The sequence below is a fragment of the Halichoeres trimaculatus genome, unplaced genomic scaffold (genome assembly GCF_033239565.1).
Source record: "Halichoeres trimaculatus isolate MK-OKI-2021-1 unplaced genomic scaffold, fHalTri1.1 fHalTri1_scaffold_13, whole genome shotgun sequence".
Lineage (NCBI taxonomy): Eukaryota > Metazoa > Chordata > Actinopteri > Labriformes > Labridae > Halichoeres > Halichoeres trimaculatus.
The window spans coordinates 29590590-29603197 of NW_027437191.1; the positions used below are offsets into that span (position 1 = coordinate 29590590).

The 12608-nt window shown below is 39.6% G+C and overlaps 1 protein-coding gene across 3 annotated transcripts in view; it reads right to left on the bottom strand.

Annotated features, from left to right (window-relative positions):
* Positions 1–1511: 1511 nt before the first annotated feature.
* gtf3c2 (general transcription factor IIIC, polypeptide 2, beta) overlaps positions 1512–12608 on the bottom strand; it is a 32199-nt gene continuing 21102 nt past the window's right edge. For 2 of the 3 annotated variants that reach the window (XM_074685815.1, XM_074685814.1), the window contains exons 14-20: positions 12371–12515; positions 10457–10618; positions 9364–9442; positions 7662–7790; positions 7259–7534; positions 6547–6654; positions 1512–3780 (exon numbers count right to left, since the gene is read on the bottom strand). In XM_074685815.1, coding sequence (XP_074541916.1) covers positions 3580–3780; positions 6547–6654; positions 7259–7534; positions 7662–7790; positions 9364–9442; positions 10457–10618; positions 12371–12515 — 1100 coding nt within the window. In that variant the 3' untranslated portion in view covers positions 1512–3579. The remainder of the gene's footprint in view (positions 3781–6546; positions 6655–7258; positions 7535–7661; positions 7791–9363; positions 9443–10456; positions 10619–12370; positions 12516–12608) is intronic. The other variant, XM_074685816.1, reaches the window with a different exon arrangement.

Genomic DNA, 12608 nt, shown 5'->3' on the forward strand with positions numbered 1-12608 from the left:
TCTGAGAATGCTCTGTGTTGTGTCGTTGACGTCTGTGACAGTTTTCCTCTGTGTGACTTTTGTAAATATGTCAAATATTGTGTATTTTGTGTGTATGATTTGGTGTGTACATGTGTAAATACGGATATAATTTTATCTCACTTGTACAATCGATCTTTAAATAGTCAGATTTGTCTATGTGTTCTGGTAATGTTGCATAAATCCACATGTCACATCTGTGGTGTTTGATATTTCATTTTTAAGTGTGGAGAGAGTTTTTCTTTTGTAAAGTGAAATAAAAGAGTGCAGAAGATGGAGAAAGGGTGGATCATTTTGGAAGATGTTTTAAAGCTCATGTGAGAAACTTTCATTGGTGTTGGTTACAGTGACACCTGTGGCCAGGATCGGTAGTGTTTTCTCACCCACTGTAACATAAGAGTAAGACTGGTTCAAGGTGACTTATCAAGACCTCACAGGGCCTTTAAAGGTAGGATCTGCAGGAATTTTTTGTTTTTGTTACAGTGTTAGTAAACAAAACATTCAAACTAAGCTCCTACTCCTTAGCTCAGTGCCAGCAGCAGCCCACACCCACAGCCTCCGACCGAAGCACAGGTAAACACACTCACTAGACCAGCAACCACCAGTAGGATTGAGTTTCTACGTAGGAGAAACTCAAGAGCCGTGCACCTGACTTGGCATGTTAGCGCAAGCTAATCATGGGTATTTGACACATACCTGGTTAGCTGGAAGCTAGCTTCGTCTTCGTCCCGTGCTGCTCTCCAAGTGCCCAAAAGAGAGTGAAAGTCAAGCCAAGCTTCACTCTCAAGCCAAGTGCTAAATGTTGCTTGAGGGTGGTTTCAAAAAGACCAGAAGTCACGTACACACCCAGCCAAAAAAAACAGACTTTTACGGCATTAAAAAGCAGATTTAGAGCCTGGTTCAAAAAATGGTTTGGGTCTAAAACACTTATTTCATTATCAGCACATACTGTATGGTGAGCTGATTTTTTCTAACTCAGTGGATTAGAAGTTATTTGGATCATTTGATTGTCTAATCAGAGACACAGCTCGGTCAACTGACTGACGAGCATGCTGTAGCTATTAGAAATGAAACTTACAGCCGGAGTCACAACGAATGTGGCTGCGTCTGTGGATTGGCTTCATTTCAAGCGTCAGAAACAGACGGGTGACGTTGCAGAGGCTACGTCCATGTTTTATACACTCTATGGTCCACTATTGTAGCTGCTTAAGATAGCTTCTTCCACTTGCTAATCAGCACGCGAAGCCAATTGCGCACTGTGATTGGCTGATGTAACCATGCTTACTCTCCACCTGGACCCAAAACAACCAAAACATCAACACACAGGCTGAGGAGGGGGAGTTGAGGCAGACACGGACACTGACACCCATTTATAGAGACCCATAGGAGACGATTGAGCAGAATGTTTCTTGCAGACTCTTTCTTTAACCATCTTCATTTATTGGCCCTAAATTCCAAAAATAGGGAAAAATCATGTTCACTGGTTGGACTTAAATAAAACTAGAGGGGCAACAGAATTGATAACAAGTTATACTATATGCTTAAAATAACAAATGACAAAGGTCATTTCTGACCCCAGAGATCAAAAGGTCTATGGCACATGGGAGGACATTATGGGGGATAAAGACTCTTTAATGGGTCATATGGATCTGGTCCAACACTTGCTTCAGGGTTCGCCTTTGAATCTTGGCATCATAATACTTACTTCATACTCATTCAAATTAATCTTTATTACAAAACCTTTATGACATTTACATTACAAAAATAGCAAAAAAGCTAAACAACAAAGAGCGTGTGCTGTACAATGTGATGTTTATATGACTTAGATTAATGAATGATGTTAACACAGTGATGGTTACTCAAAGTGAAACTGCAATGAGATTTGTACGTTAAAAAAAAACAAAACATATTTACAAACCCCTAAAATAACTTAAAAGAGAAACACATTTCACATAACCCTGTAAAAATATTTTTCCGGACAAAATTTCAGCCGTTGCTGAAAATTAAGTATCAAAAATAAAACAAACTTTTGAATAATGAGAATAACCAGAAGTAGACTCAGCTGATGATGAATGTTACACTAAAATAAGCCTTAAAATCTCTCATTAATTAATCTTACATTCATCATTTACAATAAAAAATTCAAGTATTCCCTCTCAGTTGAATCCTGAGCTGTTTCTGACACGATAGAAGGAAAAATGACAAAAGTTCAGCAGCTGAGTTGATCTCAAAGATACACCCCAATGTGTCCAGCTCGCTGCCAATGCTCGAGACATTAAGAGCAAGTTTGGAGAATTTGAGTTACCTCTGAGATTCTGTTAAAACAATACAAGAAAACATGGAGAGAACATGGGGAGAATGAGAAAACTTGTTTCTGATTGGCAACATTGCCAAGCCAGACATCTACACTGATAGATCTTCCTGATCGCTTAATAAATAAAAAATGTTTTTAAAAAGTAAATAAAGCAACAAGGTTTTAAGTCACTTCAGTTCTGACAAAAAGGTGATTTCTGGTACTCTGAATAATTTTTTATGGTTAAAGCCTATTGCCCCTGTAGCCACACCCACTGATGACGTCAGAGTGAACTGAAACACTTTGAAGTACTCGTCTTCAATACTTCGAACAACTTTAACCACAGCAAGTAAATAAGTTAACTCTTTTTAGTCATCATGACCTAACATAGGCTAACAAAGCTTCAGGTATCGATAACTTCTCCTGAGTGTAGCTCAATCACAAACAAGCAAACAACCTGATGCTTTTGTTTATGACCTTTGACTGGTGCCATGTTTGTCATTTGCAGCTTGTAGTCCAAATTATACAAAACGGGTGGAAGACGATCGAAAATTTTGTTTTCTTTCTGGTATTACCCTTTTATGAAAATTCTGATTTATATTTCAGAAATAGTGAGCTCAAACCAAATATTGGGACTTGTTTTTCTTTAGAATGTAATTTAAAATGATAGAAATCATAATGAGGACTGTCAACCTAGGCAGCTCAAGTTGAAAGCTTTTCAGGGGATTTGTCTGTCGTATATTTCAGAATTCATAGAAAGAAAAAAAAGAAGTCTGAATTCTGTCTATGTCTCTAAAAAAGGTCAGAATTTTTCGACACTAAAGGAACTTAAAACCGCACTGAATCAGCAAACTTAAAAACGGACAATGTGACACATTCTAAATAAGGCACTTCACTGCTAGTTGCTCAAACTTCTTGGATGCAAAAATTAAACATTCATCATGAGTAATTTTGATGATAGAAAAAACAGGAAGTGAAGTGTCGTTCAGTTTTGGGTGATTTCTTGAATAAATGATGTTTTTCCTCCTACACTTTGAGGACTTTCAGGCTACAGGAGATTCATGGATGTCTTCATCTTTTTGGGACAGTCTGATATATTGGTGGATGATGTGTTAAGTATCAGTTCCAGCCTTCGACCTGGTGATAAATACACATTTTCTAACAAAAACTACTTAAATACTGCCGTCTTTTAAGAATCCTTAAAATATTTCTTTAGAGCGTTGTGTTTTTGCAGTCCTACCTACTCTCCACACTGACTCCGTCTCTTGCTAAAGCTCCTCTCCCACAGACTGGACGGCCTCGTTCTGGTCTCCAGCAGATGGCCGAGTGCTGAACTTGGATTTACTCTTCTTCATTATCTTCTCTGTTACAGGGCAGGTCAAACTCTGCAGACAGATCAGTCTGACCAGCCCAGCCTGCCCCCCAGAGGCAACCCAGGTGTGGCTGAGCAGGTTTGGGCTGAAACGTACCTGAAGGGAGGAAGATACGTCGTTGGATGAGTGAAAAAGTGTTTGACAACTTGTTTAAATGTTGGGTCAATTTAACATCCCTACAAACTTTATCTCTATAAACACCTTCTGCATAAAAATCTTTAACTATGAGGAGGTGGAATCACATTTTAAAAAACAGACCCAGGATTTACTCCAGAGGATCGAGTATTGATCCCTGAGGGACTCCATATTTCATGTAAACCTAGCAGGACAGTTTTAAAAGTATTTATCTTCATAACTACCTTTAATTTAACTTGATCTAGTGTCACTATCACTTCAGAATACTTTCATACACATAGTTATTTGTCCACTCCCCCCTCCGCTGTGAATGACTCAGCCGTAGCTCTCACTGAGTCAATATTACTGCCCCTCCCTTCCATCTTTACCACCACTCATTTATCTCCCCCTTCATCACTATAAATCCTCTCAGCCTGCGACTCCTTTTATTTTTTCTTCCTCTTCTCGAGTCACTCTCTTCCCCTCGTCTAATCCATTTATCCCCCTCAAGAAAAAACAGTCAAAAAGCTGATGGCGCTTTGTTTTTGAGCAGTCTCGTGAAGTGCCCGTCCATCATCTCATCCCAGAGGGCAACGTCGCAGCTCCCACTCAGCCTCTCTTAAAATTAAACACATCAAATCCTCAAATGGCTGCTTTCCATCTCCCCCCTCCCTCCTTCGACCGAGGGTGACATTTTTCTCATTTTACACATCATTACATTCAGCCCGTCTTTATAGCTGCCCGTCAGAGGAGGAGAAAGAAGAGGGAAGAGGAGGACGCTCTCCTGCCATCGCTCACCTCTGTTTCCATCGTTGTGTTTATCTTTTTCTCCCCTCCCAAAACATGTTAAGCAGCTGCAGGAGTGTGTGTGTTAGGGATGGAATGGTTCACAAAATCCACGTTTCGGTTCTTATCACGGTTTTCGGTTCTGCGTACATCGTTGTTGTTTTTAACACGCCAGATTATCATACACCCTAATAATCCACCATTAACAGATTACTTTAATCAATTACCTCATGTATAGTTATGAAAACCCTGAAAGAATGAGTCTGTTTCTCATTTCAAACATCATTAAAGCTGAGTGAAACATTGCTAGTTTCAACATGCCAACTCCTCAGTAAGGAAAGTCACTATTGGTTGTCCCAGAAGTCACCAAAAGTCACTAAATGACGCTGCTGTCTGATTTGCAGAATAATCAATTTGCATGTAATTGTCATGGACTCTTTAGGAGAGAGAAATAACATGGGAGAGACAGAAAGCAGGTGAAACACAACATCATAAATATGTTTAGAACTATAAATTATCTTTCTTCTGTCCATCCTTGTTATTTTATGTCTAAATATCAACCCTCCTCCTTTATCTGGGCTGGAGACCAGCAGAAGTGATCATAATGAGACACACACTTGTATGATTTCATCTGCTGTGAGTGAGGACTGTCTGTCTGTGTTTTTGGATAGGGGAGGGGCTCACACACACTGCCCATCAAGGAGATTGAAACACGCTTGAAGAATTGCCGTCTTGAAAAAAACTCTCCAGAGGGGTCTAAAAAGTTATTAAATGTAGCAACAAAGTCTCTAAGTTAAAAACACTCAGTCGTGGTTTTATCCTCCACTTTCTTACCACCTTCATCAGAGCTCACACTGAATCCAAAGTGCTCCCAGACAGCAGAATGACAAAATGCCACAGGTACACCCTCTAACTCTATCCTCTCTGCATGCCATGTAAATAACACACACACCTCCCAACAAACTGCCCTCCTGTACTCCTTCACCTTGACTTGAGCATGCGTATGATAGGAGCTACATACTCACTTCAAACTAAGGAGTAAAATGAAGAAAAAAGAAAAACACAAACTGAACGACGCGCACGAGTGAGGAAAACCGAACTGTTGAGATTCTTTTTGGGATGCACCCATAGATGTTGAAAAAATTGACTTTGTCCTGGTGGCTGGCTGCAGTATAGGTAAAAAAAATCTATCTCCCCAGTCATTCCAGATGGGCTGTGGTCAAACTTTAAAAACTTAATACTCCTCGTAGAAATGTTTCTCATGTCCGATCGTTGTGGTGATTTGAAGATCCCATTAGGCTCTCTTGTATTCAAGTCCTCTTTTTTTCTGAAATGTTTTGTTTTTATTAGTTATAAGAGGTTAAAAACGAGGCTTTCTGTCACGTTCAACGATGATTGACAGCTGACGATCTTGTGCATTTTTTGGCGGGAAAGTAAAATATGTCTGGAGGTAGAATCAAGAAGTGATGACACTCGAGAGAGAGAAAAATATATAATGTTTTTGTCACCTAGCTCCATTCGGATTCTCCCAGAACCCCTCACAGTCTCTACAGACTCTGGCTGCACAACTTCTGCCAATGTCTGTGCCTGTGACGGGGGAAATTTGGCCTTTAAACTGTACAATAAGAAATGGTGGAGCCACGCTGTCCACTCTACAGTCTATGGATGCACCGATATGACAATTTTGGCCGATCCCGATATTAATATTGCTGTTATATCTGATAACCCATATTTACTGATATCAACATTGGTAAAAAGTATGTTTTGTCTGTTTTTTGGATCAAAATCATAAAAGAGACATAAAAGAGGAGCGTCCACTGTTCTTAGGCCGGCAGCTAATGAGTAAATATCAGCCCATTTTTACACATCGGCTGATACAGATATTGATACCAATATATCGTGCATCACTAACTTTTTTCATGAACCGATCCATCCTTAGTATGTGTGTGTGTGTATGAATACCTTGTGTAGTGCTGCCAGTGACATCTCATCCATGTTCAGCTTCCCCTTCTGCTCCGTGTCAATCATACGTTTCCAAATCGCTCGCTTGTCAGATCCTGAAAACGTCAGCTGCAATCGAAGAAAATAACGAGCGTTCAGTGTTCCAATGTTAAATGACAATTTCTTTGAAATCTCCTTTTGTATTATTCCTATGAGACTATCCTTCTCAAATCCGTTTTTCCAATTGAAGAATTAACTCGTTTAAGAGAATTTATTAGAATTTAATACCAGAAATTAAATGGCTGATTTGGAAAGATATATTAACTCCTGTTGGACGATCCATTACTTCCTAGTGAGCCAAAAAAGGTTGAATTTTATCATTCTGTTAGATAATATCCATCATTTTAATTAATTATGAATCGTCTGCTTTATTACTTTTACTAAAACTACAGCCAAAAATTGAGATTTCCGCTATAATTAACTACAACAAACTTTTGGCTTATTCTAGTTTTCTCAGGGAGACATTTTTTATTACTGTTTTAAATTCCTCTATCAAAAACACACGGGCAAAGTAAGTAAAAACATAAACAAGACACTGACTCTCATAAAGTATTGATGCTGTGCTCTTATCCCTCATTCTCCCCTGGTTTCTTAACCACAGCCATTAATTTTCTGCCTTTAACGACTTTGATTAATTTTAGATTAAAGCTCTGTATCTTTTGGATCTACCCACCATATTGTTGTCTGCGTGATGGAGGAAGTATCGCTTTGCAGCTTGTCTGTATTTACGGAGGCGCAGTAAGGGGTTCTTTGTCCTCCCCGCTCTTCTTCCACCTCCTCTGTTTTCATTACTGTTCTCGTTTCCACCTTCAGATCCGTTCTGACCTTCTGTCTCTTCTCCTTCCTGCTCTTCGGCAGAGTCTCCCTCCTCCTCTTCCTCCTCTCCTCCCATCACTTGATTTCCTTCTTTAGTCGCATCATGAGGCACCATAGTCGTGAGGTAGACGGGCTGCAGAAACATAAGGACACAACTAGCTTATTCATTGTTTGGATTATAAAATGTGGGTTTTAGAAGAGTTACCGTGAAGAGAAACATTAAAAGAAAGTAAAACTAAACGGTGTAACATCTAACTTACGAATCGTCGATCTTTCGTGCGTTTGAGGTATGGTAGACTGATGAATGCGCATGGTATCAATGAGATTATCACCTCACCGAGGCTGTCTGCTGTCACCACAGCGTTCAACCAATCAGAGAAGGATAAAGACTGCAAAGACACAAACAATGACCAATCAGTAGGAAGTTTTTTCTCTGCTGATCAGTTTTTTTAGGAGCTTTGTAAACACATACTCAGTTATGTTTACTCAAAGATGCAGCTGTGCGTGAAAAGTGCAAAATGTGTGGTGAGCTGCACCCTACACGCTTTTATTTTGGGTTTCCTGTGTGGGCTGTGTTTTGTTTTGCACTTCACCTTTCCCCAGAGGAAGCTCCCTTCCCTCCAGAGCGCTGAGGCTGATTGTTCTCACCTGCTTCCACTCTGCAATCAAGGGAGCTACAAGACTGCTGCAGACTCCAGCCTCAGCGCCAGAGTATTGTCTCCTTCACGAGCGGTAGTACGGCCTACTATCAGGAACAATTTAGCAAGTAGCTGAACTTTTTTATGTGTGTGGATTTTTGGAGACTGACCTTTGTCTTCTCACTTTTTTTCAGTGCCTCCCTCCTCGCCTCACACCAGCCCACCACCCAGCATTCTCTCCCTCACCCTGGACTTTGGATATCCCCTTTTCCCCCCAGCACCTATCCATCCTAATAAACCTGTTTAAAACTTCCTTTGTCTTCCGGTCTGCACTTTGGGTCCTGCTGCACAAATCATCATAAAATGACTAACAGTTACAAAGATAATGTGAGGAATCATACAATCCATCATTGCTTACGACAAAAGAAAAATCCAGGACCCAACTGTGAAACTATCAGAGTAACTTAATTTTCTTAATTTTCTATCAGGTAACCCAACTTAAGTCTATATCAATTTCAAAGCTCATCCTCTGGCTTGCAAAACACAGACAAGAACAGCTCCTGCCTACCTGGGGTCCCTCATCCTGGTCTAAACTCCTTTTTGCCCACTACGCTCTGCTTGTGAAAGACGCCTGGTGCTCCCAGCCCAGTGTGGCTCCAAATCACTAGCCAGACTCTTCTCCTGTGTTGTTTCCAAATGGTGAAATGAATTACTTAAGTCTATACGATCCACAGAGTCCCTTTCTACTTTAAGAGACGTCTGAAGACTCATCTGTTCAGGGAACACTTAGGCCCTTAATCTGAGCCTTCTCCTCTTTGTCCTCAGGGGGAGAATGAGTCAGAAGGTCTCAGACTCAGCTCTTGGTGAATTTTAGCACTAATTACTGAATGTTGTTGAAGGTTTAAGTATAATGTTGCAGCAATTGATTGTGGTTAGTTGGCTACATTGTTCTACATTATTAAAAAAATAAAATGATCCTGCACTTAATGGAAGCACCTGCAGCCAAAAACCTTACAGCACTTTGTCACATTAACTAGGTTTTTCCTTCTGTCTATATTCTTGCTCTTGTTGTACATCGCTTTGGACAGAAGTATCTGTTAAATAAAACTGTAGAACTGTAGACTGACAGGAGCTCTGAAAATAGAAATAAAATGCCAAAAACCCCTTCACTCTGTCAAAGAACACACAACTTCCGTTGCATATTTTCATCCCTGACAAGATTAACATCATGCCCGCAATTCATGGACTCCAATAACAACTAAGGTAGTCAATCTTTTGCTCCAGAGGAATCTAAGAGGATGATGACTGAAGGATGGAGACTCACCCACAAAGTGCCAGTCCTGGGAACCCCAAAGAAGGTGCGCATCGTGTGGTCAATGTAATGAACTCCATGTGAACCACTCCTGCATAGATAAGAATTAAAATAAAAAAAATATTACACAAAGAAAAAACACAGCAGTGCCAATTCACTCAGTGCCACACACAAAGCCAAATCCACGATTACAGGCTTGTGATACGAGAAAATGTTATAAGGTAAAAAAGGTCAGCTTTTGTTCACTTTGCAGAAACGTAACATTACAAACAGGGGCTCTCCATGACATGAAGCATGTGAGAGAACACCAGTAACACAAAAGACAAACAACAACAACAAAAAAAACTAAAAACAAAATCAGGCCACAGAGGTCAGGTTACAGAGACATGATAGTTATGTGGTTTACTGGCCTGGAGTCTCTGCACACTGTCGTAAACTAATTTTAGCGAGGCGTGTGTTTGTTTTGAAATTAAATGTAGATCGGATTGAAACAAATTTTCTTTGTTCTAGACAACTTTTTACAGGATATAACGCGCCAAGGTCAGGTATTTATCAGTACAGTTACGCAGGGCTACGGTTTGAAACGTGACATCAAGCAAATGTTGTTGTAGCCGGCTATATGTAGTGCTATCGGCAGCCTGGTGCGCTGACGCATCTGTAGGCTAACGCGACAACAAGTAAACACTGTCAGTTTGTACAGTAGTTTAGTAGCCGTCCATATGTAGCGCTATTGACAGCCAGATGCTCTAAGACATGTAATGTGTAACGTTAGTGAATCCTGGTTATGTCCTGCCAGTCATCTACCAATCAGAGCTAACGTAACCTCACTCTTCATTTTGTTGATAGACTCTCAAGTTTGAACAGACCACTGCAGAATAACTGCTGACTGTGGGTTGGAAAATTAGCACAAACAGTTTAGCCCCTGTGTTAGCCTTTAGATTGTGCTCTATCTCTCTCCTGTTTATCTTTCTTCTGCTCTTCTGTCCTTTTCTGTCCGACAGTTAGGCTCCAGTGTCCACCATCACTACAAGATTAATCACAGAAATCCTTTTCAGCAGACAAACTAGAAAGACAAAGGACAGACAGGTCATAGAGAATGTCTCACGCTGCATAGGCGTTATCCTGGGCCCAAATGATGCCGGGTGTATTCAGCGGCCAGCAGACTTCATTGGTCACTTGACGTTTCTGGACGGTGAGTGGATCCTGGAGCCTTCTCAGATCCCAGGTCTTCAAATAACGGTCCTCTCCTGCTGTCACCAACAAAAACCTGAGAGATAAAGAGATTAGAGATCAACAGGTTTAGAGCTGTTTGAATCCTGGTTTGTTTACATTGCAGAAATATATGAACAAAAGTAAAGGAAGTTCATGTGTAATTTAGAAAATTTCTGAAGGAGTGCTCCTCTAAGAATTATAATCTTAGCAGTGCTATCAAATTCTAGTTTTGTGGAGGCAGAAAATAATCTGTTAGTCAGAAACTGGTGGAACAATTTCTCACTGTGGTTGTCAGCATCTTTACAGTAAAAGTGCAGATTTTTCCATCACTGCATATCAGGATCACTTTAAGGGAAAAAAGCAGACTCTTAAGGGAGGATGACACCCCGAGTGTCTGACACCGTACTGTGAATAAAAAGCCAATTTTAGCCGGGGATATTACTCCAGCCCTTGTGCTGACTTGCAGAGTCTATCAGTGAACTCTTGTCGCAGACTCGAGGGATGTAAATGACCCTCCATCTTCCTCCTCATCTCCACATTCATCACTGGAGCAGTGAAGCAGAGAAACCTTTGAGAGAGTTGAGGGCTGAGGAAAAAAAGTTGAGTGATGACCTTTTATAACGTATCAAAAACTGGAGGTCAGCGTGTGGAGTCAGTGATGTTCAGCTTGTATCAGGAAGTTTTCTGCTCTAAATCTGAATTTAAGTTCTTCCTTCCTGAAAGTTGCTAAAAAAACCCAACTAACAATTTCAGAAGTATCATCTCCCAAATAAACTTTCAACATGTATTTAAGCACAACAAATGTTTATTTTGGAACCACAGAGTTTAAAATTGAAGCATTTTAGGACAGAAAATGTGTCACAGTGTTCTCGGTTTTGTTTAGCTCAGGGGTCTGCAACGTTAACAGTCATAGGAGCCATTTAGCTTCAGCTCACCTGGATTAAAGTCGTTCAAGAGCCACAAAATCGACATTGTCTTCACAATAAAGACAAAAAGTGTGAAAATTCTACAGATATTAAAATCTGGTAAAAAATCATCTAAACCAGAAGTGTTTGTGTTTATAACATTGTACATGTGATTTCTTCATTTTTTGTATTTTTAATAAATTAACACATATTTAAAAAAAATGAAAAATTTGTAGTTTCATAAATTTGCGATCTTTATGAGCCCGATCTTTATGAAATTTCAACAAGTTGCAAATGTTTTAAGAAATTTTGAAATTTTCAAAAATGGGCATTTTTTAAAAATAGAAAATTAAAAAATGTGCAACAATCCCTAAAATTTTGAAATTTCAAAAAGTTGCTAAAATTTCATACATTTGCAAAAAAAAATTAAAAGTTGTAATTTTGAGACTTGTTTAATAAAAAAAATGAATTAAAAAAAAATTAGATGTTTAAATAAATTGCAAAAAAAAGAAACTACAACAAAAATTTCAAAAACTTGCTAAAATTAAAAAAATTTGTTGTTTTCTAAATGAAAAAAAAAAAATGCAAAAACTCAAACAAAAAATCTGAAAAGCTGTGTTGACAGATGTGATGAATATTTAGATCAACATTATGTCAATGCATGATGTTATTTAGTGTCAGTGTCTTGAACCATCAATACCCTCTGTAAGAAAAATGACAATTCTTTATTTCAATAATATTTTACACAATATTTTACAAGGAGCTACTGCAAAGGAGTCAAAGGGCCGCATGAGGCTCCAGAGCCACAGGTTGGAGACCTTGGTTTAGCTGGAGTTTGTTACTTAATGGGACCCAATGTGCTAGCATCTGTGTACAGGTGAGTTTGGGTGGTGAGTGTTTACCTGCTGGCAGAGCAGAAAGCCAGAGCTCGGATAGCGTGGTCATGAGCCTGGAAACATCGATAGGGAAGCAAACTGAGCGATGTATCAGACTCTCGCACTCGCAACAACCCGGTCCTAGAAGACAAGTCCCACAGACCTACGACGCCTGAAGGGAGAGACAGCAAGAACACATCACCAGAGAAATAGACGAAGAGAAGAAACACTGAAGAAGGAACACTGATTCAGAGTTAAGACTCGT